Source organism: Salvelinus fontinalis, chromosome 35 (genome assembly GCF_029448725.1).
Source record: "Salvelinus fontinalis isolate EN_2023a chromosome 35, ASM2944872v1, whole genome shotgun sequence".
NCBI lineage: Eukaryota > Metazoa > Chordata > Actinopteri > Salmoniformes > Salmonidae > Salvelinus > Salvelinus fontinalis.
The window spans coordinates 1229132-1255724 of NC_074699.1; the positions used below are offsets into that span (position 1 = coordinate 1229132).

The 26593-nt window shown below is 43.6% G+C and overlaps 1 protein-coding gene across 2 annotated transcripts in view; it reads left to right on the forward strand.

Annotated features, from left to right (window-relative positions):
* Positions 1 to 8595: 8595 nt before the first annotated feature.
* Positions 8596 to 26593, forward strand: part of LOC129834179 (leucine-rich repeat and immunoglobulin-like domain-containing nogo receptor-interacting protein 1-B) — a 28463-nt gene continuing 10465 nt past the window's right edge. Inside the window, exon 1 of one of the 2 annotated variants that reach the window (XM_055898920.1) lies at positions 8596 to 8925. In XM_055898920.1, the coding sequence (XP_055754895.1) occupies positions 8914 to 8925 (12 nt within the window). In that variant the 5' untranslated portion in view covers positions 8596 to 8913. Of the gene's footprint in view, positions 8926 to 8946; positions 9041 to 26593 lie in introns of those variants that run through there. The other variant, XM_055898921.1, reaches the window with a different exon arrangement.

Sequence of the window (26593 nt, forward strand, 5' to 3'; positions counted from 1 at the left end):
ACCATATACAACACAACAAACCATATGCAACATAACATACACACTACACCACACACACCACACCATACGCAACACACCACACGCTACACAACATACGCAACACACCACACCCTACACACCATATACAACACAACATACGCAACACAACATACGCAACACACCACACCCTACACACCATATACAACACACCACACGCTACACACCAAATACAACACAACACACCACATGCTACACACCATACCCTACACACCAACTACAACACAACACACCATACACAACACACCATACATAACACACCATACACACCACAACATACACACCATACGCAACACACCACACCACACCCTACACACCTATACAGCACAACACACCATACGCAACACACCATATGCAACACACCACAACCTACACACCATATACAACACAACATACCATACACATCACACCATACACATCACACCATACACATCACACCATACGCAACACACCACAACCTACACACCATATACAACACAACATACCATACACATCACACCATACACATCACACCATACGCAACACACCACAACAAAGTACAAGAGCACAAAAAAAGCACAAAGGCACAAACACACACACACTGCAGAAATGACAGCTACGTTGTCATCTGTTCCCCCAATGTCTGCACCTCTGTCTCGCTATGTCCTCCAGCACGCTGTCAGTTTGACTTGTTGATAGACTTGTTGATAGACAGGTAGAATGAATGAGTGAATGTACAAGGTTTCAAGTAGACGCTGACATTATTTCCCCCCCTGAAGCACTGTCTGTGTAACCGATGTGAAATGGCTAGCTAGTTAGCGGTGGTGTGCGCTAATAGCGTTTCAATCGGTGACGTCACTCACTTTGAGACCTTGAAGTAGTGGTTCCCCTTGCTCTGCAAGGGCCGCGGCTTTTGTGGAGCGATGGGTAACGATGCTTCGTGGGGGACTGTTGTTGATGTGTGCAGAGGGTCCCTGGTTCGAGCCCGGGTATGGGCGAGGGGACGGACGTAAAGTTATACTGTTACATCTGGAGAAACACTGAAACCTTATGCATGGTGATTATACAGGATTTACACTATTACCCCAGATCCAATTTCCATCTGCAAGCAGACTGGAGCCATGTTGGGGGGGCCTGAAAACCAGCTGCCTAAAAAGATCATAAGTGTTGTTTGTCTCTAACAAACTGTTGGACATATGTTACCGGGGACTTGGGTCTCATGTGGGAGCTGCTCAACTATCATGTTATTCCAATGAGACAAGATGCCTTTTGGAGGACAAATACAGCTTTATTAGAGAGAAGCTGGAGAAAGTCTGTATTCCCACAGTCTCCTGGGGTGGATTGGACAAAAGATCAGGATTTGCTGCAGGTGGCAGTCAATAATGAATGGCTTTGTAAGGCTCACTGGAGTTATGAGAGCTCTATTCAGATGCATCCGCTTTCACTTTCACACAGCGGAAAAGGTTACACTCACTAGGGCTATATACACTATATATACAAAAGTATGTGGACACCCCTTCAAATTAGTGGATTAGACTATTTCAGGCTCACCTGTTGCTGACAGATGTATACAATTGACCACACAGACATACAATCTCCATAGGGAAACATTGGCAGTAGAATGGCCTTACTGAAGAGCTCAGTGACTTTCAACGTGACACCGTCATAGGATGCCACCTTTCCAATAAGTCAGTTCGTCAAATTTCTGTCCTGCTAGAGCTGCCCTGGTCAACTGTAAGTGCTGGTATTGTGAAGTCGAAACGTCTAGGAGCAACAACGGCTCAGCCATGAAGTGGTAGGCCACACAAGCTCACAGAACGGGACCACCGAATGCTGAAGCGCGTAAAAATCCTCTGTCCTCAGCTGCAACACTCCCTACCTTGTTCCAAACTGCCTCGGGAAGCTACGCCAGCACAATAACTGTTTGTTGAGGTTTCCATGGCTGAGCAGCCACACACAAGTCTAAGATCACCATGCGCAATGCCAAGCGTCAGCTGGAGTGGTGTAAAGCTTGCTGCCATTGGACTCTGGAGCAGTGGAAACGCATTCTCTGGGGTGATGAGTCACGCTTCACCATCTGGCAGTGCGATGGACAAATCTGGGTTTGGCAGATGCCAGGAGAACGCTACTTGCTCCAATGCATAGTGCCAACTGTAAAGTTTGGTGGAGGAGGAATAATGGTCTGGGGCTGTTTTTAATGGTTTGGGCTAGGCCCCTTAGTTCCAGTGAAGGGAAACCTTAACGCTACAGCATACAATGACATTCTAAACAATTCTGTGCTTCCATCTTTGTGGCAACAGTTTGGGGAAGGCCCTTTCCTGTTTCAGCATGACAATGTGCACAAAGTGAGGTCCATCCAAAAATGGTTTGTCGAGATCAGAGCCCTGACTTCAACCCCATCAAACACCTTTGGGATGAATGGGAAGACCGACTGCGAGCCAGGCCTAATCACCCAACATCAGGGCCCGACCTCACTAATGCTCTTGCAGCAATGTTCCAACATCCAGTGGAAAGCTTTCCCAGAAGAGATGAGGTTGTTATAGCAGCAAAGGGGGGACCAGCTCCATATTAAGTGTCCACACACCTTTGGTCATGTAGTGTGTCTCCTATACTCAGTAGGGCTATATATACTCAGTGGCCACTTTATTAGGTACACCATCCGTTCCCGAAACTGGGTGGCTCCTACAGACAGTGAGTTACGTGGTCATGGCTTGCTATATAAAGCAGACAGGTATTGAGGCATTCAGTAACCGTTTGATTGAACGTTAGAATGGGCACAACGAGAGACCTGCGACTTTGAGTGTTGTATGATCGTAGGTGCCAGGCGAACTAGATCCAGTATGTCAGAAACGGACGCCCTCCTAGACTTTTCACGCATGACAGTGTCTAGGGTTTACCGAGAATGGTGCGACAAACAACAGACATCCAGTCAGCGGCTGTCCTGTGGGCGAAAACATCTCACTGATGAGAGAGGTCGAAGGAGAAAGGCAAGAATCGTGCCAGCTAATAGGCAGGGCCACAAACAGACAAAGAACGACGCCGTACAACGGTGGTGTGCAGAACGACATCTCGGAACGCATAACTCTTCGGTCCTTGTCTCGGATGGGCTATTGCAGCAGACCACCACACCGGGTTCCTATCAGCTAAAAACAAGAAGAAGCAGCTCACGTGGGCACACGATCACCAACACTGGACAATTGAGGAGTGGGAAAAAAACATTGCCTGGAAAATGACAGCTAGTTCAGTTTACTTGAGTCTCCAGCCCTCAATCCAATAGAGCATATTTGGGATGAGACGGAACGGCTTGTTCGCAGCACGAATGTACCGGCGTCTAATCTGCACCAATTGTGTGATGCCATCGCGTCAGCATGGACCAACATACCTGTGGAATGTTTACGACATCTTATAGAATTACCCAAATAATTCAGGCTGTTCTGGAGGCAAAGGTGGGTCTAACCCGGTACTAGGTGGGTTTTATACAGGTAACGAGTTCAAACAGGTGAAGTTAATACAGGTAATGAGTGGAGAACAGGAGGGCTTCTTAAAGAAAAACTAACAGGTCTGTGAGAGCCAGAATTCTTACTGGTTGGTAGGTGATCAAATACTTATGTCATGCAATAAAATGCTAATTAATTATTTAAAAATCATACAATGTCATTTTCTGGATTTTTGTTTTAGATTCTGTCTATCACAGTTGAAGTGTACCTATGATACAAATTACAGACCTCTACATGCTTTGTAAGTAGGAAAACCTGCAAAATCGGCAGTGTATCAAATACTTGTTCTCCCCACTGTATGTCTCATACTCAGTAGAGCTGAGTACACACTGAGTGTACCAAACAAACATCAGGAACACCTTCCTAATATTGAGTTGCACCCCTCCACCCTTTTACCCTCAGAACAGCCTCAATTTGTCGGGACATGGACTCTACAAGGTGTTGAAAGCGTTCCACAGTGATGCTGGCCCATGTTGACTCCAATGTTTCCCACAGTTGTGTCAAGTTGGCTGGATGTCCTTTGGGTGGTGGACCATTCTGTATACAGCCTCATTATTGTTATTTTATTGTGTAACTTTTTTTAAACACATTTTTTATTATTTTTTTTTTTTTTTTTGTAAATATTTTCTTAAATCTATTTTCTTTAAACTGCATTGTTGGTTAAGGGCTTGTAAGTAAGAATTTCACGGTAAGGTGAAATTGTAATACAATACAATTTGATTTGATACACACAGGAAAATGTGGCGCGTGAAAAACCTAACCATGTTGCAGTTCTTGACACAACAGACATTTTTCGTCTTTCCCATTCACCCTCTGAATGGCACACATTCACAATCCATTTCACAAGGCTACACTGGTTGAAGTGGATTTAACAAGTGACATCAATAAAGGATCATAGCTTTCATCTGGTCAGTCTATGTCATGGAAGGAGCAGGTGTCCTTAATGTTTTGTCTACTCAGTGTATGACTCTTACACTCAGTACAGCTTATAATGTACATGTCTAATCGATAGTGAAGAACTACCGTGACCAGTCGATAAGATCTGAAAAAAAGATTTTGGAGTTTCATTTCATTTATCCCCCTCATGTTCCCATCACATAATACATGTTTACACCATTAGACTTGTGATAATGGATAGCAGGGGAATTCAGATCTGGAGTACTGCTGGATATGTAACGGGTCCGTAACCAGACGCTGGGAGACGGGAAGCAAGGACAGGGTGAGCATTTAATAATAAATAGACATGAAAATAAACATGAACAGCGTCTGGAGATGAGAAACAAAACAACATCAGTGCAGACACAGGAAGTGACAGATATAAGGGAGGCAATCAATGACGTGATGGAATCCAGGTGAGTCCGATGAAGCGCTGGTGCGCGTAACGATGGTGACAGGTGTGTGTAATGATGAGCAGCCTGGCAACCTTCGAGCACCAGAGAGGGAGAGAGGGAGCATACGTGACAGTAACCCCCCTTTAAGGGCGCCACCTGGCGTCCTACCTGGGTGAGCCCGACAGACCGGCCAAGGCATGGGAGCCCGACGAGCCGGCTGAGGCGTGGGAGCCCAACGAGCCAGCTGAGGCGTGGGAGCCCAACGAGCCAGCTGAGGCATGGGAGCCCAACGAGCCAGCTGAGGCGTGGGAGCCCAACGAGCCGGCTGAGGCTTGTGAGCCTCTCAAGCCAGCTGAGGCGTGGGAGCCCGACGAGCCAGCTGAGGCGTGGGAGCCCGACGAGCCGGCTGAGGCGTGGGAGCCCGACGAGCCGGCTAAGGCATGGGAGCCTGACGAGCCAACTGAGGCATCCCCGGTTGCTTCGGGAGAGGCACCCGGACTCGACCTAACCCCTCCAAAAATAAAAAAGACATTAAAAATTCCCTGGTGACAGGTGTGCGTAACGATGAGCAGCCTGGCGACCTTGAGCGCCAGAGAGGGAGAGGGGGAGCGGGAGCAGACGTGACAGGATATCTGTTCAACCTGAAACTGAATTGCACCCACCTGGTGTCCCTGGTCTAAATCAGTCCCTGATTACACGAGGAAAACGAAAAGAAGCAGTGGAACAAACTGGCTTCCATGTCCAAATTTGAATTTGAGGAGTCTAAAGTAGTCCACGGTGGTAATTTATGATTTACTCTCTAAAACAGCATAATTACGTACCATGTAATGTAACACGTCTCTTACTCTACGTCTCTGGTTGATACTGTAGCAAAGCAGAACGTCTATTAGATTCTAATAAAGAATTTGGAGTTGAAATGTTCATGACATTCTGAGAGCAATTCTTCCTCTAGTCATATTCCCATTAGATTAGATATGTTTATATCGTTAGACTTCTGACGGTCTGTAAACCATGATTTATTATTGACTCTATCAAACAGCCACAGTGCAGTTTACAAACCAGTTCATCTAGAAGGTAATATCTACATATAGCTCCATAAATTAACTGAAATATATTCTGTAGTGAACTGTGGGGTCAGAAGGCTTGCTGTGAGGAAAGTGTGGCACTTTTAGATTGTTTCTGTTGATGTTTACACTAGTGTTTCTGTTGATGTTTACACTAGTGTTTGTTTGTGTTGATGTTTACACCAGTGTTTATGTTTCTGTTGATGTTTACACTAGTCTATAAGTTTACACTGGTGTTTGTGTTGATGTTTACACTGGTGTTTATGTTTATGTTGATGTTTACTCTAGTGTTTATGTTTGTGTTGATGTTTACTCTAGTGTTTATGTTTGTGTTGATGTTTACTATAGTGTTTATGTTTATGTTGAAGTTTACTCTAGTGTTTATGTTTGTGTTGATGTTTACTCTAGTGTTTATGTTTGTGTTGATGTTTACTCCAGTGTTTATGTTTGTGTTGATGTTTACTCTAGTGTTTATGTTTTTCTACAAACTCCACCCGCCCTCCAAAACCTTCATCCAATGTGTTGTAGACATATCTACCCCCCACACAACACCTCAACCTCAAACTCCCAACACCAACTATCATGAACATGCTCCCTAACCCCCCCCCCCCCCCCCTGCCATCAATACCCTCCTCCTACAGTACCAACCAACCAACACCCTGGTAATTTGAATGTTAATCTCAAACAAACACACACTGCCCTTAATCTCTTTTACCAATCCCTACCAGTCTGTATGCCCCAAAACTACCCACAACCACCCACCCTTCACCTCAAGAAGCCTGTGTCTCTCATTGCCTCCCAGGCAGCACTTCAGTGATCTTCCTGCCTGCCTTCCTGTCACACTCCAAAGGTCCGCGTGCCTCATGATTACTGTTCTATGTATAATAGGTAGCATTCATCATCCACTAGTGACAGGAAATGATGGAGGAGTCTGGGGCGCGGAATAAAACCCAGAGCCAGAGCACTAATCTCTTCTTCTCCTCTTTTCTTTCTCTGTTAATACAATGACATGCTCATATTCCTCCCATTAACCCCCTCATCCCCACTCCACTAACACAATGACATGCTCATATTCCTCCCATTAACCCCCTCATCCCCACTCCACTAACACAATGACATGCTCATATTCCTCCCATTAACCCCCTCCTCCCCACTCCACTAATACAATGACATGCTCATATTCCTCCCATTAACCCCCTCATCCCCACTCCACTAACACAATGACATGCTCATATTCCTCCCATTAACCCCCTCATCCCCACTCCACTAATACAATGACATGCTCATATTCCTCCCATTAACCCCCTCATCCCCACTCCACTAACACAATGACATGCTCATATTCCTCCCATTAACCCCCTCATCCCCACTCCACTAACACAATGACATGCTCATATTCCTCCCATTAACCCCCTCATCCCCACTCCACTAACACAATGACATGCTCATATTCCTCCCATTAACCCCCTCCTCCCCACTCCACTAATACAATGACATGCTCATATTCCTCCCATTAACCCCCTCATCCCCACTCCACTAACACAATGACATGCTCATATTCCTCCTGTTAACCCCCTCATCCCCACTCCACTAATACAATGACATGCTCATATTCCTCCCATTAACCCCCTCATCCCCACTCCACTAATACAATGACATGCTCATATTCCTCCCATTAACCCCCTCATCCCCACTCACATCCCTACAGTAAAGTGTGGGGATATAGAAATTAATTTGTTACATTGTTGCCCGTTTTAGGATAGCACCCAACATATAAGCATCAATTTGAACTCACAAAAACAATACTGCAATAGTTTCCCATTATCCAGGCCTACACTTCTGGTTGGTCCTTTTTAAGTCCAGCCCAGTTTACACTAGAAAGTCACTAGTTTATTGCATCTCTCCGTTTACCTGGTCTACCTGGTTTCTCTATCTCCCTCTCTGTCTCCCTACCCCTTCCCTCTTTCTTTCCATCTCTCACCCTCTTCCACATATCCTTTTTTGATCTTCCTCTATCCTCATCTTCCTCTATCCTCATCTTCCTCTATCCCCATCTTTCTCTATCCCCATCTTCCTCTATCCCCATTTTCCTCTATCCCCATCTTTCTCTATCCCCATCTTCCTCTATCCCCATCTTCCTCTATCCCCATCTTCCTCTATCCCCATCTTTCTCTATCCCCATCTTCCTCTATCCTCATCTTCCTCTATCCTCATCTTCCTCTATCCTCATCTTCCTCTATCCCCATATTCCTCTATCCTCATCTTCCTCTATCCCCATCTTCCTCTATCCCCATCTTCCTCTATCCCCATATTCCTCTATCCTCATCTTCCTCTATCCTCATCTTCCTCTATCCCCATCTTCCTCTATCCTCATCTTCCTCTATCCCCATCTTCCTCTATCCTCATCTTCCTCTATCCCCATTTTCCTCTATCCTCATCTTCCTCTATCCCCATCTTCCATTATTCATTTTATTTTTCACATTCTGTCTTTCACAACCCTCTTTCTGCAGCTCCCCAGTTAATTTGAATCAAGCTGGAAATTGGGACGTTCAAGTAAACAGCATAACATATCGCCAATGCAATCAGAGAGCCTCCCTCCCTCCCTCCCTCCCTCCCTTCCAATGAATTGCAGCTCCTCCCTGCACCTTGCTCAGCAGCGGCCCCTCCCTCTATCTCTCTCCCCTGTCCCTCTCTCCCCTCTCCCTCTCTCCCCTCTCCCACTCTCTGTCTCACTCAGCTCGGTGCAGCATGTATGTTAGAGTGTCTGAGACACCGGAGCCTGTGTTTACATGCCAGCCTATCAGTGGAGGTGGATTTAGAGCATCTGGAGGACCCAGGCATCTCCCATGCTCCTCACCGGGGACTCACCTCCTTTTATCTCCACTCGGGTATCCCATTTCTCGCTTTGAATCCTCCTTTCAATGGCCTCTTCAATCTCTGCCCTGCTCTCTGAGGCATTTTGGATTTCCTTGGCAACGTGGAGCAGCTTAAATTAGAATTCTGTGCATGACGGTCCTGGTAAGTAGCCTCCTCTGTCTGTTCTGTGGGCTTCCAGCACTGAGCCATAGAGGCAGGCTCATCATGGTGCATTGGTGGGGCAGAATTGGCAGGAAAATATTTGTCTGGACAAATGGTACGTATTGAAAGGGGGAAAGGGAGACCGAGGGATGGGATGTTTGATCATTCTACTGAATAGGATTCAGGAGCAGGTTTGTTCTGTCACCTGGATGCTACCATTTATTTAAATGTGTAAGAGCATACATGTAGGCTACTGTGTGTGGGTATGGTATGTGTGTGTGTTTATATGGTGTGTCTGTGTGTGAGTACGGTGTGTCTGTGTGTGTGTGTACGGTGTGTCTGTGTGTGTTTACGGTGAGTCTGTGTGTTTGTGTGTACAGTGTGTCGTGTGAGTGTATGGTGTGTCTAGGTGTGAGTACGGTGTGTCTGTGTGTGTGTACGGTGTGTCTAGGTGTGAGTACGGTGTGTCTGTGTGTGTGTACGGTGTGTCTGTGTGTGTGTACAGTGTGTTTGTGTGTGTGTACGGTGTGTCTGTGTGTGTGTACGGTGTGTCTGTGTGTGTGTACGGTGTGTCTGTGTGTGAGTATGGTGTGTGTTTACGGTGAGTCTGTGTGTGAGTACGGTGTGTCTGTGTGTGAGTACGGTGTGTGTCTGTGTATAACTGTTTCTCTTTGTGTGTGTGCATGAATGTCTCTGTATGTGAGTCTCTCATGTGCTCCTGTGTCCCTGCTGTTTCCATATGTATTTTAAAAGGTGTGTCATATTACTAGTGTAGGGGTGTGTGTGTGATGGAGCGTGCCTGCTGTGTGTTCCTGTCTGAGTGCTCCTCCACCACCATGCTTATTGTAGCTCCAACTATTCTGTCCTTGTTAGCACGCCTCTTTCTAAAGACCCTAAACACGCCGTCTAGCCTGACACTGATTTGCTTCCGGAGGTCAAACTTCATTCAATCACAATGAATTTGCTGTGTTCCCTCTGGGGTTGAAAGAATGGTGTTTCATTTCACCCACAGGTTCCAGGGAAGGCTTTTTGTCCCATTTTGTATGTAGGTCAAACACCCCAGCCTCTCATCCGTTCTCTGTGTGTGTGTCTGTGTCTGTGTCTGTGTCTGTGTCTGTGTGTGTGTGTGTGTGTGTGTGCGTGTGTGTGCGTGTGTGTGTGTGTGTGTGTGTGTGTGTGTGTGTGTGTGTGTGTGTGTGTGTGTGTGTGTGTGTGTGTCATCCTTCTAGCCTGCATTATTTGCATCCCTCATAATTCTGCCTGGCTGCAGTGCTCTGACACACAGTAGAAATCTATAGAGACTCTTCTACCTCCTATAGAAGTACAGTACAGCAGCTGCCTGCAAGCCACAAGCTGATACCTCTAGCTGGTGAAGTTGAGGCTGTTTTAGCTTAGAGACACACACTACACTGTTGGTTACTGTACACGAGGCTCCCTACAATAGGCGAGACTGGAAAGAGACTTCTCTTCCCCTGGTTTCACCCCACTGCTGTTTTGTAACACTGTGACCCAAAGATGCAAAAATACAACGTTTCCTAAATTGCGTCCTAATCTAAAAAAAAAATCCTATCCAACACTACCTAGTTCATCTCCTTCATCACTACCTAGTTCATCTCCTTCATCACTACCTAGTTCATCTCCTTCATCACTACCTAGTTCATCTCCTTCATCACTACCTAGTTCATCTCCTTCATCACTACCTAGTTCATCTCCTTCATCACTACCTAGTTCATCTCCTTCATCACTACCTAGTTCATCTCCTTCATCACTACCTAGTTCATCTCCTTCATCACTATCTCGTTCATCTCCTTCATCACTACCTAGTTCATCTCCTTCATCACTACCTAGTTCATCTCCTTCATCACTACCTAGTTCATCTCCTTCATCACTACCTAGTTCATCTTCCTTCATCACTACCTAGTTCATCTTCCTTCATCACTACCTAGTTCATCTTCTTCATCACTACCTAGTTCATCTCCTTCATCACTATCTCGTTCATCTCCTTCATCACTACCTCGTTCATCTTCTTCATCACTACCTAGTTCATGTTCTTCATCACTACCTAGTTCATCTTCTTCATCACTACCTAGTTCATCTCCTTGGACCCACATGTATCTCTGTGTAGTATTGTTGTGTCAGTAGGATGTTGGCATCAGCAGCCTCTGAAACGGTAGAAACATGGTCTACTCATCAGACATCAGACTAGTCCCCTACACAAGGATATGTTGTAGGACATTGAATTGAAATCTTTTTTCCTGTTTCCTGTCTTCTCTAATATGTCATGATTATGAAGAAACAAAAACAGAGGGAAGCAAACAATCTAAACCTGAGATAGAGGTCGTTTTGGAAATGTTGAAGAAACCCAACATTGGGCTGAAAGGTTTGACCTGACACACAGGACTACATTAATATACTGATAGAAAAGGGTTTGACCTGACACACAGGGCTACATGAATATACTGATAGAAAAGAGTTTGACCTGACACACAGGGCTACATTAATATACTGATAGAAAAGGGTTTGACCTGACACACAGGACTACATTAATATACTGATAGAAAAGGGTTTGACCTGCCACACAGGACTACATTAATATACTGATAGAAAAGAGTTTGACCTGACACACAGGGCTACATTAATATACTGATAGAAAAGGCTTTGACCTGACACACAGGACTACATTAATATACTGATAGAAAAGAGTTTGACCTGACACACAGGGCTACATTAATATACTGATAGAAAAGAGTTTGACCTGACACACAGGGCTACATTAATATACTGATAGAAAAGAGTTTGACCTGACACACAGGGCTACATTAATATACTGATAGAAAAGGCTTTGACCTGACACACAGGACTACATTAATATACTGATAGAAAAGGCTTTGACCTGACACACAGGACTACATTAATATACTGATAGAAACGGTAGAGGGATTGTTTTCCTTCCAATATTCTGAAAATATGTACAACCAAATACTTCAAGAGTAAATTCAATGGCTCCTCTACACATCAAAATAACAGAAATGAATATATATTTTAAAGACGTATGGATTGTGAGGTCAGAATACCGCCATGACGACCATTCGTTATATGGTAAAGAAGATAGGAGGTTATCTCACCAGATGAAGCCAGAAAGGACAACCAAATATTACTGAAAGGAACTGAGATGTTCTCCATACATAGGAAAACCCCCAGAATAGTTGACCCTTTCAAAAAGATACACCACCGTTCAGAAGTTTGGGCTCACTTAGAAATGTCCTTGTTTTTGAAAGAAAAGCACATATTTTGTCCATTAAAATAACATCAAATTGATCAGAAATACAGTGTAGACATTGTTAATGTTGTAAATGACTATTGTAGCTGGAAATGGCAGATTTTTTTTGTGGAATATCTACACAGGTGTACAGAGGCCCATTATCAGCAAACATCACTCCTGTGTTCCAATGGCATGTTGTGTTAGCTAATCCAAGTTTATCATTTTAAAAGGCTAATTGATCATTAGAAAACCCTTTTGCAGTTATGTTAGCGCAACTGAAAGATGTTGTCCTGATTAAAGAAGCAACACAACTGGCCTTCTTTAGACTAGTTGAGTATCTGGAGCATCAGCATTTGTGGGTTCCATTACAGGCTCAAAATGGCCAGAAACAAAGCACTTTCTTCTAAAACTCGTCAGTCTATTTTTTGTTCTGAGAAATTAAGGCTATTCCATGTGAGAAATTGCCAAGAAACTGAAGATCTCATACAACGCTGTGTACTACTCCCTTCACAGAACAACGCAAACTGGCTCTAACCAGAATAGAAAGAGGAGTGGGAGGCCCCGGTGCACAACTGAGCAAGAGGACAAGTACATTAGAGTGTCTAGTTTGAGAAACAGACGCCTCACAAGTCCTCAACTGGCAGCTTCAATAATTATGCAAAACAACAGTTTCAACGTCGACAGTGAAGAAGCGACTCCGGGATGCTGGCCTTGTAGGCAGAGTTCCTCTGTCAGTGTCTGTGTTCTGTTGCCCATCTTAATATTTTATTTTTATTGGCCAGTCTGAGATATGGCTTTTTCTTTGCAACTCTGCCTAGAAGGCCAGAATCCCGGAGTCGTCTCTTCACTGTTGACATTGAGACTGGTGTTTTGCAAGGTACTATTTAATAGTGTATGTTTTTGATCGCAATTTTTTTTTTGGCTATTTCAGACAAAATATGACTTCATTTCAGATGTATATATCATTACACAATATTTTCCTCCACATGTAAATGTTTTTGCTCCATTTTGATGTGATTTTAATAGAATTTCATAGTTTTCTTACCACACATTTTTCTACCATTTAAGCCCAATGTTGCAACTTTTCCAGAAAATTCTACAAACTTGAAGAAAAAAAATATATACATTTTCATAATCAGAGGTGTATTCCAGGTATTTTTGAAGGGTAATGAAATGTTTTCCTCATTTGGATCTATGTTTGGGTCTCACAGGGTAAAATGGGAAAGAAGCAGAAGGTCTATAGTAGTGTTTGTATTGTTTGTGCTGCAGCTTTAGGTTAATACATACAGTATGTGTCACGATAACAAGGTGACAGTAGATATCAAACTACAGAACATCGATGTCACATGAAATGTGGGACTTTCACATCGTGACTGAGTGAGTGATTTAAACCACGACGGTTACCTGGCAACACGTTACTGTAGGTGGTCTAATGTAACAATCTAATAAACCTTCATAAACACTCTTCTCCAATTAGTCTTGCCATAATGAAAGCACAGATTCTTTAGCAAGCCCATCTGTTCAAGCACAATATCAACACGTGATTCCTTATAATAAGTACAGCATGGGCATGATCTGGATGTCAGGCTCATTCATATCAATGATGTGCAGTAGAAACGTCCCGTAGCAGTAGAATGTACATTAAGTACCGCTTAAAGCAGGACAATGTGTGTGAGCGCCACAGCGCCCCTGGTTGTTTCAATACACTCACTGTTCATAGGCTACTGCCGTTCGTTGATGTATGAGCCTATTGTGGGCCGCTGCAGTCTTTAAACATGCGATTGCTCAACCGTGACACGTGAGACAGGAAGTCATCACTCATCACTGTTTTGACTCTGTAAGCAGATGTGTCTCAGGCATAATTCTGTTTTATCCTCTCCGACTGCACAACAGAGATGCTACAGAGATGCGGGCATGGTATAATGATGGTCTATAGCCTTGCTGTTACCTTGTTCTCCTGACCTATAGTGGTCATATGAAGGGTCTGTTCTGAATGTACACCTCAGGGCCTTGCTACTTAAACTGAACCCAATAGCCATTGGCTCTTTCGCCTATTTAACCTTTTTCATTGATTGTGTTGTCTGTACAGTTGGGTAGCATGTAAGTGTAACGGATGTGAAATGGCTAGTTAGTTAGCGGTGGTGCGCGCTAATAGCCTTTCAAGCGGTGACGTCACTTGCTCTGAGACCTTGAAGTAGTGGTTCCCCTTGCTCTGCAAGGGCCGCGGCTTTTGTGGAGCGATCGGTAACGATGCTTCGTGGGTGACTGTTGTTGATGTGTGCAGAGGGTCCCTGGTTCGCGCCCGGGTCGGGGCGAGGGGACGGGCTAAAGTTAAACTGTTACATTGGTGCCGTGACCCGGATCACTGGTTTCTGCGGAAAAAGGAGGAGGTCGAAAGAGGGGTGAGTGTAACGGATGTGAAATGGCTAGCTAGTTAGCGTGGTGCGCGCTAAAAGCCTTTCAATCGGTGACATCACTTGCTCTGAGACCTTGAAGTGGTGGGTCCCCTTGCTCTGCAAGGGCCGCGGCTTTTGTGGGGTGATGGGTAACCATACTTCGTGGGTGACTGTTGTTGATGTGTGCAGAGGGTCCCTGGTTCGCGCCCGGGTCGGGGCGAGGGGACGGGCTAAAGTTAAACTGTTACATCAGCACTGGGAACGCCAATCTATATGCCGTTCCAAGATTGATAATTGCACTTTGATTGATTTGATTCAAATGGGAATGTTTTAACTATCTAGCAGAGGATGCCTCCATAGGGCCCTATTTGGCTTTTAATAGGATGGAAAACCAAATAGTGGTTAAGGTTGAGGACAATGCAGACGATGGCTGTACACAGTCTCTCTGGTGGTCCGACTGGTCATTACAGTATTGAGGCGGTTCACTATCCCCACTTTTGTTACACACAAGACGGAATAGAATGCAAATCATCAACAAGCCATTACAAGTTCAACTCTTGACACGCAAAAACAGATCTATAGATGAACATGTACACTGTTGGCCAACTTCCTGTTCAACAGTCCATCCACACCGCCCATCTCTTACATCGTGTGACCCTGTGGTGAGCAGTAGCTTTTCATGTAAATCAAGTCTGTGCCAAGGATATTTAGTCTGCCTGTCCTGTACACTAGTTCTCCGTAAGATATGGGGGGGAAGTCAGAGGGTGAAGGAAGCTACAGAATGCTGTAATAGTGATGTGGAAAGATGGACGGATTATATTCTCAACAGGGAGAGTGTTAAGGATGCTGCTGAAACCACGGCATTGCAGTAAACAGATGTAGGAACTTAATTTGATCACGCTTTTATTGCTGAAAATGTTCCTGCAAAGCAGGAAATAAAAACAGTTGTGTATTCAAGGTTTAAAAGCATCTGAAGTTTGTAATTCCCACTATAAATTTCAGACTTGATTTTCCCTAATGATAAATGTATCAACCCCTACAAAATTATCCATGAATTATAATCCACATAATAATTCACACTTCCTGTTGCTGCAGGATTATTTTCCTGCTGTATCAAATTTGCTCAAATTAAGATCCTAAACATGTAATGGTTCCTTCCTGTCAGGGACCGTTAAGACAATTGGACCACGTGTAGACCGCGTGCAGGCGGGAGGGACGGGTGAGACAGACAGACAGACACAGGCAGATCAGTCACGGGGTAGCCTACTCAATCTTGCTCTCTACAAATGTATTCACAAGGTCACAGTGGCGCTTCGCTGCAGCAGCCTCTCCCATTTAAATGTAATCATAACAGCTTTATGTAAAATATGATCCAGGCATGGTGGAGGATGGGGTTTGATTCTCCCTCTGACTCCTACACTCCACCGGCTCTATAATTCAGTGATCTTTGCATATTCTAAAACAAAGTGTGGGCTACCGATTAAACACTCCTCCTGCCCATTTGTTGTAATTGTCACTGTGAATATTTAGGGAAGTATTGGCTAGAGTGAGCTATATCAGCTAAATTAATATGAGAACGAAGATAGCTGGTGGTAATTATTATACGGGTGATTTGGGATGAAAAAATCTCCCAGAATCGTCCATTGTGCTGTCTATAAAGGGCCTTAAGAAGCTTGGCCGGTGGAAAATTGCCTTCAGGATTGCATTGAACCACAGTTTTCAATTCTACTGGAAACTTGGATCCCTGTTGATACAGAGGGGAAAAGGTTTGTGTAATTACCAGCTTAGGCTGCTGCTATAGCGCAGAATTTCCAAAGAGGAATGGTGTTAATGAGGAAAGAAGCATCCCTTTACAGAATTATTATTAGACATTCAGTCAGAGCAGAGAGAGACAGATCTGTGTGGAAATATTACCAATTAGACTCGGCACAGGCTTTGCACCGCAAGTCATTTCATACAGAACAAAGCACCCAAATGAAGTGAAACCAACCGGACAGCGACCATTACAATGTGTTCAGCACTCGTACAGGGATGTGTCATGCAGCATCATTTTCTGCATATATTACATAACGAGCTGAGGTTCTTACAGATCCAATATTCTATTTGGGTTTTTCACATTTCAGGTATTCTTCATCTGGTGTGTTCCAGTTCCTTAAACACAACAGCTACGGGTATTAGAACATAGTGTAGCTAATTACATAAGACATCTTACTTACTAGGCCCTATGTACTGTACATTGGAGCAGGCCAATTGGTGACAGTTGTAGGGCCAAGTCCAATGGATAAGCATGACAGAGGCATAGATTAACAGCAGTGGAGGCTGGTGACTTGAAAAATGGAGGAGGATGGGAGACCCACGGTATAGGAGCGGAACGCACGGAAACGACAGTGTGTTTCAAAAATCATCAAAGATGTATTATTTGAACCTATGTGATTGTGTGTTATCATCTTTGCTCAGTAAATACCGGAGGAAAGTGGAAAGCCTACTTGAGCGCACGTGAAAAAATGCGCTGGGTCAACATCTCTCTTTAATCAATTTTTTTTGGATGATGCGATGGAAGCTATCTAATCATTTGGAATTGTTTTCGACGTCGCAGAAAAGACAGTCGAACGTTCGATATGTTCAGCAAGTAAACCATCGTAACGTGCCATTACCTCTGTAAGCTCCTTGTAGTTGCCCTTGTTGGCAGAACTTTCCCTCTCACCATGTCCTCTATCGATGCAGCTTTTTCCCAGAAGCTTGAATCTGAGGTCGGCATTTATATGCTCCCTGCTTTTGTTTTGCCGTTTAGATCGATGTTCTTCAGATCACTGTACCCACCTTTTGACCAAGGCTCAGACTTTCCAAAATGCAGGCTAGCAATACAGGCGGCTTGATGACAGGCTCCCTGTTAGCCAGCTATACTTTTGAAACCAGTTGGTTTTGAACAGAGGTCAGAGGTCGACCCTTGCTTTTAATTTCCACCTTTTCTGTGTACCCTAGAGAATGAAAGGAGTTCTTCAACAAAACGTCCACAACATTTTTGTCAGTGTTGGCCATTCTACCATTCTGGCGGAGAAAACTGCACACTCGCGCTGGTAGCTAGCTAGCTACTGACGTTAGCAAGGCTAATGTTATTTTAATTTTTTCATAAATTGCACTAACTGGACACAAAAATTTTGTTTTAAAACCAATAAAATAATGTACAGTGGGGCAAAAAAGTATTTAGTCAGCCACCAATTGTGAAAGTTCTCCCACTTAAAAATATGAGAGAGGCCTGTAATTGTCATCATAGGTACACTTCAACTATGACAGACAAAATGAGAAAAAAAATCCAGAAAAATCACATTGTAGGATTTTTATTACATTTATTTGCAAATTATGGTGGAAAATAAGTATAACAAAAGTTTATCTCATAACTTTGTTATATACCCTTTGTTGGCAATGACAGAGGTCAAACGTTTTCTGTAAGTCTTCACAAGGTTTTCACACACTGTTGCTGGTATTTTGGCCCATTCCTCCATGCAGATCTCCTCTAGAGCAGTGATGTTTTGGGGCTGTTGCTGGGCAACACGGACTTTCAACTCCCTCCAAAGATTTTCTATGGGGTTGAGATCTGGAGACTGGCTAGGCCATTCCAGGACCTTGAAATGCTTCTTACGAAGCCACTCCTTCGTTGCCCAGGCGGTGTGTTTGCGATCATTGTCATGCTGAAAGACCCAGCCACGTTTCATCTTCAATGCCCTTGCTGATGGAAGGAGGTTTTCACTCAAAATCTCACGATACATGGCCCCATTCATTCTGTCCTTTACACGGATCAGTTGTCCTGGTCCCTTTGCAGAAAAACAGCCCCAAAGCATGATGTTTCCACCCCCATGCTTCACAGTAGGTATGGTGTTCTTTGGATGCAACTCAGCATTCTTTGTCCTCCAAACACGACGAGTTGAGTTTTTACCAAAAAGTTATATTTTGGTTTCATCTGACCATATGACATTCTCCCAATCTTCTTCTGGATCATCCAAATGCTCTCTAGCAAACTTCAGACGGGCCTGGACATGTACTGGCTTAAGCAGGGGGACACGTCTGGCACTGCAGGATTTGAGTCCCTGGCGGCGTAGTGTGTTACTGATGGTAGGCTTTGTTACTTTGGTCCCAACTCTCTGCAGGTCATTCACTAGGTCCCCCCGTGTGGTTCTGGGATTTTTGCTCACCGTTCTTGTGATCATTTTGACCCCACGGCGTGGAGCCCCAGATCGAGGGAGATTATCAGTGGTCTTGTATGTCTTCCATTTCCTAATAATTGCTCCCACAGTTGATTTCTTCAAACCAAGCTGCTTACCTATTGCAGATTCAGTCTTCCCAGCCTGGTGCAGGTCTGCAATTTTGTTTCTGGTGTCCTTTGACAGCTCTTTGGTCTTGGCCATAGTGGAGTTTGGAGTGTGACTGTTTGAGGTTGTGGACAGGTGTCTTTTATACTGATAACAAGTTCAAACAGGTGCCATTAATACAGGTAACGAGTGGAGGACAGAGGAGCCTCTTAAAGAAGAAGTTACAGGTCTGTGAGAGCCAGAAATCTTGCTTGTTTGTAGGTGACCAAATACTTATTTTCCACCATAATTTGCAAATAAATTCATTAAAAATCCTACAATGTGATTTTCTGGATTTTTTGCTGTTGTCTGTCATAGTTAAAGTGTACCTATGATGAAAATTACAGGCCTCTCTCATCTTTTTAAGTGGGAGAACTTGCACAATTGGTGGCTGACTAAATACTTTTTTGCCCCACTGTATACTATACCTCCTCCGTCTCCTGTAATTTGAAAAAACTAATTTGAATTGAATAATATCCCAAAAATGCTCAACTATCACTTTTCATCTCTATCCAACAATGTAACAAAGCTTCTCAACACATTGAACCCCCATAATGCTCTGTGGCACAATCCCAATACAACACTAGGTTAATTCTCTGACTATAATTCTGTGATTGGATTGGCAACATGTCACTTCATGCTGCAAAAGCTTTGATTGGTTGCAGGACGTACTCTGGAAGTGGTCATAATTACCATGTATATCTAAGGGGGTGAGGCCTATGAGCCTCCTAGGTTTTGTATTGAAGTCAATGTAGCCAGAGGAGGACGGAAGCTAGCTGTCCTCCGGCTACACCATGGTGCTACCCCAGACAGTGCTGTTGAAGTTACTGTAGACCTTCATTGCAAAACAATGTAATTTAATCAATTATTTGGTGACATATGAATATATTTTGCATAGTTTTATCTAAAAATGTTAACTTTTAAATGTTTCTAATGCTTTTATTTGTATGAAATTTCACTGAGGAAGATCTTCCTCCTCTGAGGAGCCTCCACCGATTAACAGTAAACGCATATTGTTTTGTTGTTAATTCTACAAAGTAATCAGTAATTTACACTAAAAGGTCAAATTCAGAGTATTTAAATGATGGAGAATTAGCCTACATGAGAAGGGGCCACTTGGGGAACATTTTGGGGGTCCCTGTGTCTTCAGATTCACAGACACCCAAATATCACCTGAGTATATTTTTGACATGGCCTGTGGATTAACCAGACACACCATTTCTCTTATTAGTAGTAATCATTTGCCATTGACCTTGAAACATATGATCATAATGGGGAACCATTAACTTGAAGAGCATATCAAGATATTATTTCTGAATCAAGAAAAGGTATAACACAAGCTCTCTGGTAGGAGCTCAGCTCTTCCAATCCCCCCTGCCTAGTTTTGCAGGTCACTTCAGTGTGCAAGGGCTTATTCTGTGGGATTCAAGGCTGCAGATAGAAACGATTTGCAAAGCTGGTAAAATCCCCTATTCCACAAGACAGAGAACAATGGCTCTTCTATTAACACTCCATTTCTGTCTGGATGTGCTGTGACATTGTGCCCTAACAAATCAGCCCAACGGGTGAATCCCAATGTGGTCGTGGTATAAAACGTCTCCTTCTACTTTCCTGCACCAGCACCGACTGGAAAAAGTGAAAGCAATCATGGTATGGAGGCATTCAATACTTAGCTTTCACTTTCCACATGTTGTCAGATCAGCCAAGAAAAGGAGATGAGGAAGCCTCTTTAGACTATTGGGACCAACTGCTGTCTGGTTGCCATGGTAGCGGACAGTCTTTCCAAGTGTTCTGTGTCTGAGATCCAGAAACCAATTGTAGTTCTTGCTCTGGCAGTTCCTCCCATGGTACACATACATTAGAGAAAAAGGCAGGCCCCTAAAATAGTCCCAATCCAATATCATAGACAAGCAACCAGGACGTTGAAACCGTTGGAGCAAACATGAATTTGAACTGAGATCAACTTTCAGTCCAATAGCAGCTGGGGAGGCTTTCACCTAACCAAACCTACATGTACATATTACAACAATCAATCACCCCAACTACCTCGTACCCTAGTCCAATGACTCAGTTCCGGTACTACTTGTATATAGCCTGTATATAGCCTCATTAATGTTATTTTATTGTGTTACTGTTACATTTTTATCTATTTGCTAATTTTCTTACTTTTGAACTGCATTATTTGGAAAAGGCTCGTAAGGAAGCATTTCACAAGTCTACACTTGTTGTACTGTATTTGGGGCATGTGACAAATAACATTTATTGAATTTGTGTTGCGGTTGGAGCCCTGTATTCCAAGCTGTCAATGTTATCCCCTTGTTTTGTGTGTTCTCTAGAGTAGATTTGCCTGCTCGGATCTCCCACATTTCCCAGCAGCAACATTCCCTCCACTTGGATCACTCCCCTTCAATCAGCTGTCACTCAAATCTCATTAGCATATCCACCACTGTTTTAAAGGGGGGAAAGGACCATTGGAACAGGCTCCTGTTGAAGGTCTAGGTGGAGTCGTCATGATGGCTGATACCTAGTCTTTTGTCTTTTCCCCCCTCTTTGGTAGGCACTAGTGAAAGGGCATGGTCTAACACAGGTTAAATAAGTGTATTGAATACCTATTCAATCCCTTCATCTGTTTGTGGTAATGAGGAAAAAGAGCACAGAAAAGGAAGCCATGCAAAAGCATTGAGATGCAACCCCATGTCTGAAAAGCTCCCCTGAAAGGGCATTGAGATGCACCCCATGTCCCTAAAGGAGGGGAGCACAGATGTGCTGCAGGCGAGAGTCTGTTGAATTAGATAAGAGAAGACAGACGAGACAGTTCTAAGTCATCAATGAGCTCTAATTTACTTCATTTCTCATGTAAAATCAACCTGCTACACATGCAAAGTGTACTTTTATGAAGTACTTAATAATACCCAGCTTTTCATTTTACACAATGTACAGCATGTAGCCTACACTTTTGACAGTAGTTTGAAAATGTTGAATTGCTTTGAAATTATCTTTGTTTGATGGTTTGTGAAATTTGGGAATATTTACTGATTTTGGCACAATCTGTCTGAGAAGTGTCTCTTTACAGTATGTCAACATCAAGGTGTCCAGAGTTTTTTGCCGTAAGTCAACTTTTAACAGATTCTCAGCTGTCAAAAACTCAAAGCTTTGATCTAAATCTTAGAGTAGTCAAACGGAACATCAAAGGAGGGTCGTTTTAGACTAAAAATAAAGCTCAAAGCATAACAAATAAGTTGTTTCTGTTTCCATTTCAAATTGAACGTATTGGGATGCCAACTGCTTTACCCTCATTAGCTTCATGGTATTACAGTATCATTGAGATGTGAGGCTAACTCATTAGCTTTATGTTAATACAGTACAGTATCATTGAGATGTGAGGCTAACTCATTAGCTTCATGTTAATACAGTACAGTATCATTGAGATGTGAGGCTAACTCATTAGCTTTATGTTAATACAGTACAGTATCATTGAGATGTGAGGCTAACTCATTAGCTTCATGGTATTACAGTATCATTGAGATGTGAGGCTAACTCATTAGCTTCATGGTACTACAGTATCATTGAGATGTGAGGCTAAGTCATTAGCTTCATGGTATTACAGTATCATTGAGATGTGAGGCTAACTTATTAGCTTCATGGAATTACAGTACAGTATCATTGAGATGTGAGGCTAAGTCATTAGCTTCATGGTATTACAGTATCATTGAGATGTGAGGCTAACTCATTAGCTTCATGGTATTACAGTATCATTGAGATGTGAGGCTAAGTCATTAGCTTCATGGTATTACAGTATCATTGAGATGTGAGGCTAACTCATTAGCTTCATGGTATTACAGTATCATTGAGATGTGAGGCTAACTCATTAGCTTCATGGTATTACAGTATCATTGAGATGTGAGGCTAACTCATTAGCTTCATGGTATTACAGTATCATTGAGATGTGAGGCTAACTCATTAGCTTCATGGTATTACAGTATCATTGAGATGTGAGGCTTACTCATTAGCTTCATGGTATTACAGTATCATTGAGATGTGAGGCTTACCCTACCTGACTTATTGGCTACACTTCATGTGACAGTGCCTTTGACAGACCTTTTGATTTATTTAGATGGGATTCATTGAAACAAGTGTCTCTAAATATTATTTTGTCCAATAATTTGAGTAATTTGGTAAAGGAATTGTGAAGCAGGAAAGTACCAATTTGAAGTATCAACCTCTGTTAATTCCCTGGTTTTCACTGATAGGCATACTGAGTCATCTACAGTGTTGAAACCCAGCATAGCAGAATTGCTGCCTGTAAAATCAATCTTTTTCTTGCCTTGAAGGTCAGTCACTATGTTACCAATTTGTGTGGAAGGGGAAGAGAAATAACAACATCCAACATGGTGTTTGCGTTTTGTGTTCCGACAAGTGGAAATGTGGAAATATGTTGTGTGCTGACGGAGCTCCCATGTCTCTATACAAAGTCATAGAAAATCCTTCATACTTCATGTGTTGTGAATGATTGAAAACATGTAGTGAAAGATTTACAACTATCCTTATTTGCACAGCTGACACAATAGGCCAAGTTGTCTCATCTATAGTATGTTCTGTAAGATTGTTTGCTATAGTTAGTTTTGAATAGTTAGCCTTGAATATTTAGCTTTGAATAGTTAACCTTGAATATTAAACCTTGAATAGTTAGCATTGAATAGTCACTGGTCACCATAACAACACCCACCCGTAGCACGCACTCCAGCAGGTATATCTCGCTGGTCATCCCCAAAGCCAACACCTCTTTTGGTAGCCTTTCCTTTCAGTTCTCTGCTGCCAATGACTGAAACGAATTGCAAAAATCGCTGAAGTTGGAGACTTATATCTCCCTCACTAACTTTAAGCATCAGCTATCTGAGCAGCTTACCGATCGCTGCACAGTCCATCTATAAATATCCCATCCAATCTACCTACCTCATCCCCATATTGTTATTTATTAACGTTTTTGCTCTTTTTCACACCAGTATTTCGACTTGCACATCATCATCTGCACATCTATCACTCCAGTGTTAATTTGCTAAATTGTAATTACTTCGCTACCTTGGCCTATTTATTGTCTTACCTCCTCACGCCATTTGCACACACTGTATATAGACTTTTTCTATTGTGTTATTGACTGTACATTTGTTTATTCCATGTGTAACTCTGTGTTGTTGTTTGTGTCACACTGCTTTGCTTTATCTTGGCCAGGTCACAGTTGTAAATGAGAACTTGTTCCCAACTGGCCTTCCTGGTTAAATAAAGGTGAAATAAAAAAATAAAAAAAATAGCTAGCCTTGAATATTAAGCCTTGAAAAGTTAGCATTGAATAGTTAGCCTCGAATAGTTAGCATTGAATAGTTAGCCTTGAATAGTTAGCATTGAATAGTTAACATTGCATAGTTAGCATTGAATAGTTAGCCTTGAATATTCAGCCTTGAATAGTTAGCCTTGAATATCAAGCCTTGAATAGTTAGCCTTGAATAGTTAGCCTTGAATAGTTAGCCTTGAATAGTTAGCCTTGAATATGAAGCCTTGAATAGTTAGCCTTGAATAGTTAGCCTTGAATATTACGCCTTGAATATCAAGACTTGAATAGTTAGCCTTGAATAGTTAGCCTTGAATATTAAGCCTTGAATAGTTAGCCTTGAATAATTAGCCTTGAATAGTTAGCCTTGAATAGTTAGCCTTGAATAGTTAGCCTTGAATAGTTAGCCTTGAATATTAAGCCTTGAATAGTTGGCATTGAAAAGTTAGCCTTGAATAGTTAGCCTTGAAAAATTAGGCTCATAGGTCATAGAATACTATTTGGATTTATTATGGATCCCCATTAGCTGCTGCCAAGACAGCAGTTACTCTTCCTGGGGTCCAGCAAAATTAAGGGAGTTATACAATTTAAAAAACATTACAATACATCCACAACACATTCAGTGTGCCCTCAGGCCACAACTCTACTACCACATATCTACAATACAAAATCGTGTTATCGTGTGTGTGTGCATGTGTCTGTGCCTGTGATTGTGTTTCTTCACAGTCCCCGCTGTTCCATAAGGTGTATTTTTGATCTGTTTTTTAAATAAAAATTTACCGCTTGCATGAGTTACTGGATGTGGAATAGAGTTCCATGTGGTCATGGTTCTATGTGGTTCTGTATAGAAAGGGAATGTATAGACATTCACAGTGTAAGTGGACCACTCCCTGTGATAACCAGCTTCCTTGCTCAGCTGCATCTTACAGGAGAGAGAGAGAGGAGGGGGGGGGGGGGGGGGGGTAGTAGAGAGAGTAGTTGGGGAGAGAAAAATGTGTCAGAATGTGATGAGAACGAGAGGTCCAGAGAGGAAAGGGCTAGCAGTCCTACAACTGCATGAGAGAGGAGGAAGAGGAAGGCCCACTGTGCTTCCTCCCAAGGTCATTACTAAGAGGACATCAGAGAGGGATGGAGAGACAGGGAGAGAGGGATGGAGAGACAGGGAGAGAGGGACGGAGAAACAAGGAGAGAGGGATGGAGAGACAGAGAGAGAGAGATGGAGAGACAGGGGGAGAGAGATGGAGAGACAGGGGGAGAGAGATGGAGAGACAGGGAGAGAGGGATGGAGAGACAGGGAGAGAGAGATGGAGAGACAGGGAGAGACAGGGAGAGAGAGATGGAGAGACAAGGAGAGAGAGATGGAGAGATAGGGAGAGAGAGATGGAGAGACAGGGAGAGAGAGATGGAGAGACAGGGAGAGAGGGATGGAGAGACAGGGAGAGAGAGATGGAGAGAGGGATGGAGAGACAGGGAGAGAGAGATGGAGAGAGGGATGGAGAGACAGGGAGAGAGAGATGGAGAGAGGGATGGAGAGACAGGGAGAGAGGGTTGGAGAGACAGGGAGAGAGATGGAGAGAGGGATGGAGAGACAGGGAGAGAGGGATGGAGAGACAGGGAGAGAGATGGAGAGACAGGGAGAGAGGGATGGAGAGACAGGGAGAGAGGGGTGGAGAAATAGGGAGAGAGGAAGGTGGAGACAGGGAGAAAGGGATGGAGACAGGGAGAGAGGGATGGAGAGACAGGGAGAGAGGGAGGTGGAGACAGGGAGAGAGGGAGGTGGAGACAGGGAGAGAGGGAGGTGGAGACAGGGAGCAAGGAAGGTGGAGACAGGGAAAGAGGAAGGTGGAGACAGGGAGAGAGGGGGTTGGAGACAGGGAGAGAGGGAGGTGGAGACAGGGAGAGAGGGGGGTGGAGACAGGGAGAGATGGAGGTGGAGACAGGGAGAGAGGGAGGTGGAGACAGGGAGAGAGGGATGGAGAAACAGGGAGAGAGGGATGGAGAAATAGGGAGAGAGGGATGGAGAAATAGGGAGAGAGGAAGGTGGAGACAGGGAGAGAGGGATGGAGAAACAGATTCTATGTGGTTCTGTATAGACAGGGAATGTATAGACATTCACATTGTAAGTGGACCACTCCTTGTGTTAACCAGCTTCCTTGCTCAGCTGCATCTTACAGGAGAGAGGTGGGTGGGGGGGGGGGGGGGGGGGGCAGATGGTAGAGAGAGTAGTTGGGGAGAGAAAAATGTGTCAGAATGTGATGAGAATGAGAGGTCCAGAGAGGAAAGGGCTAGCAGTCCTACAACTGCATGAGAGAGGAGGAAGAGGAAGGCCCACTGTGCT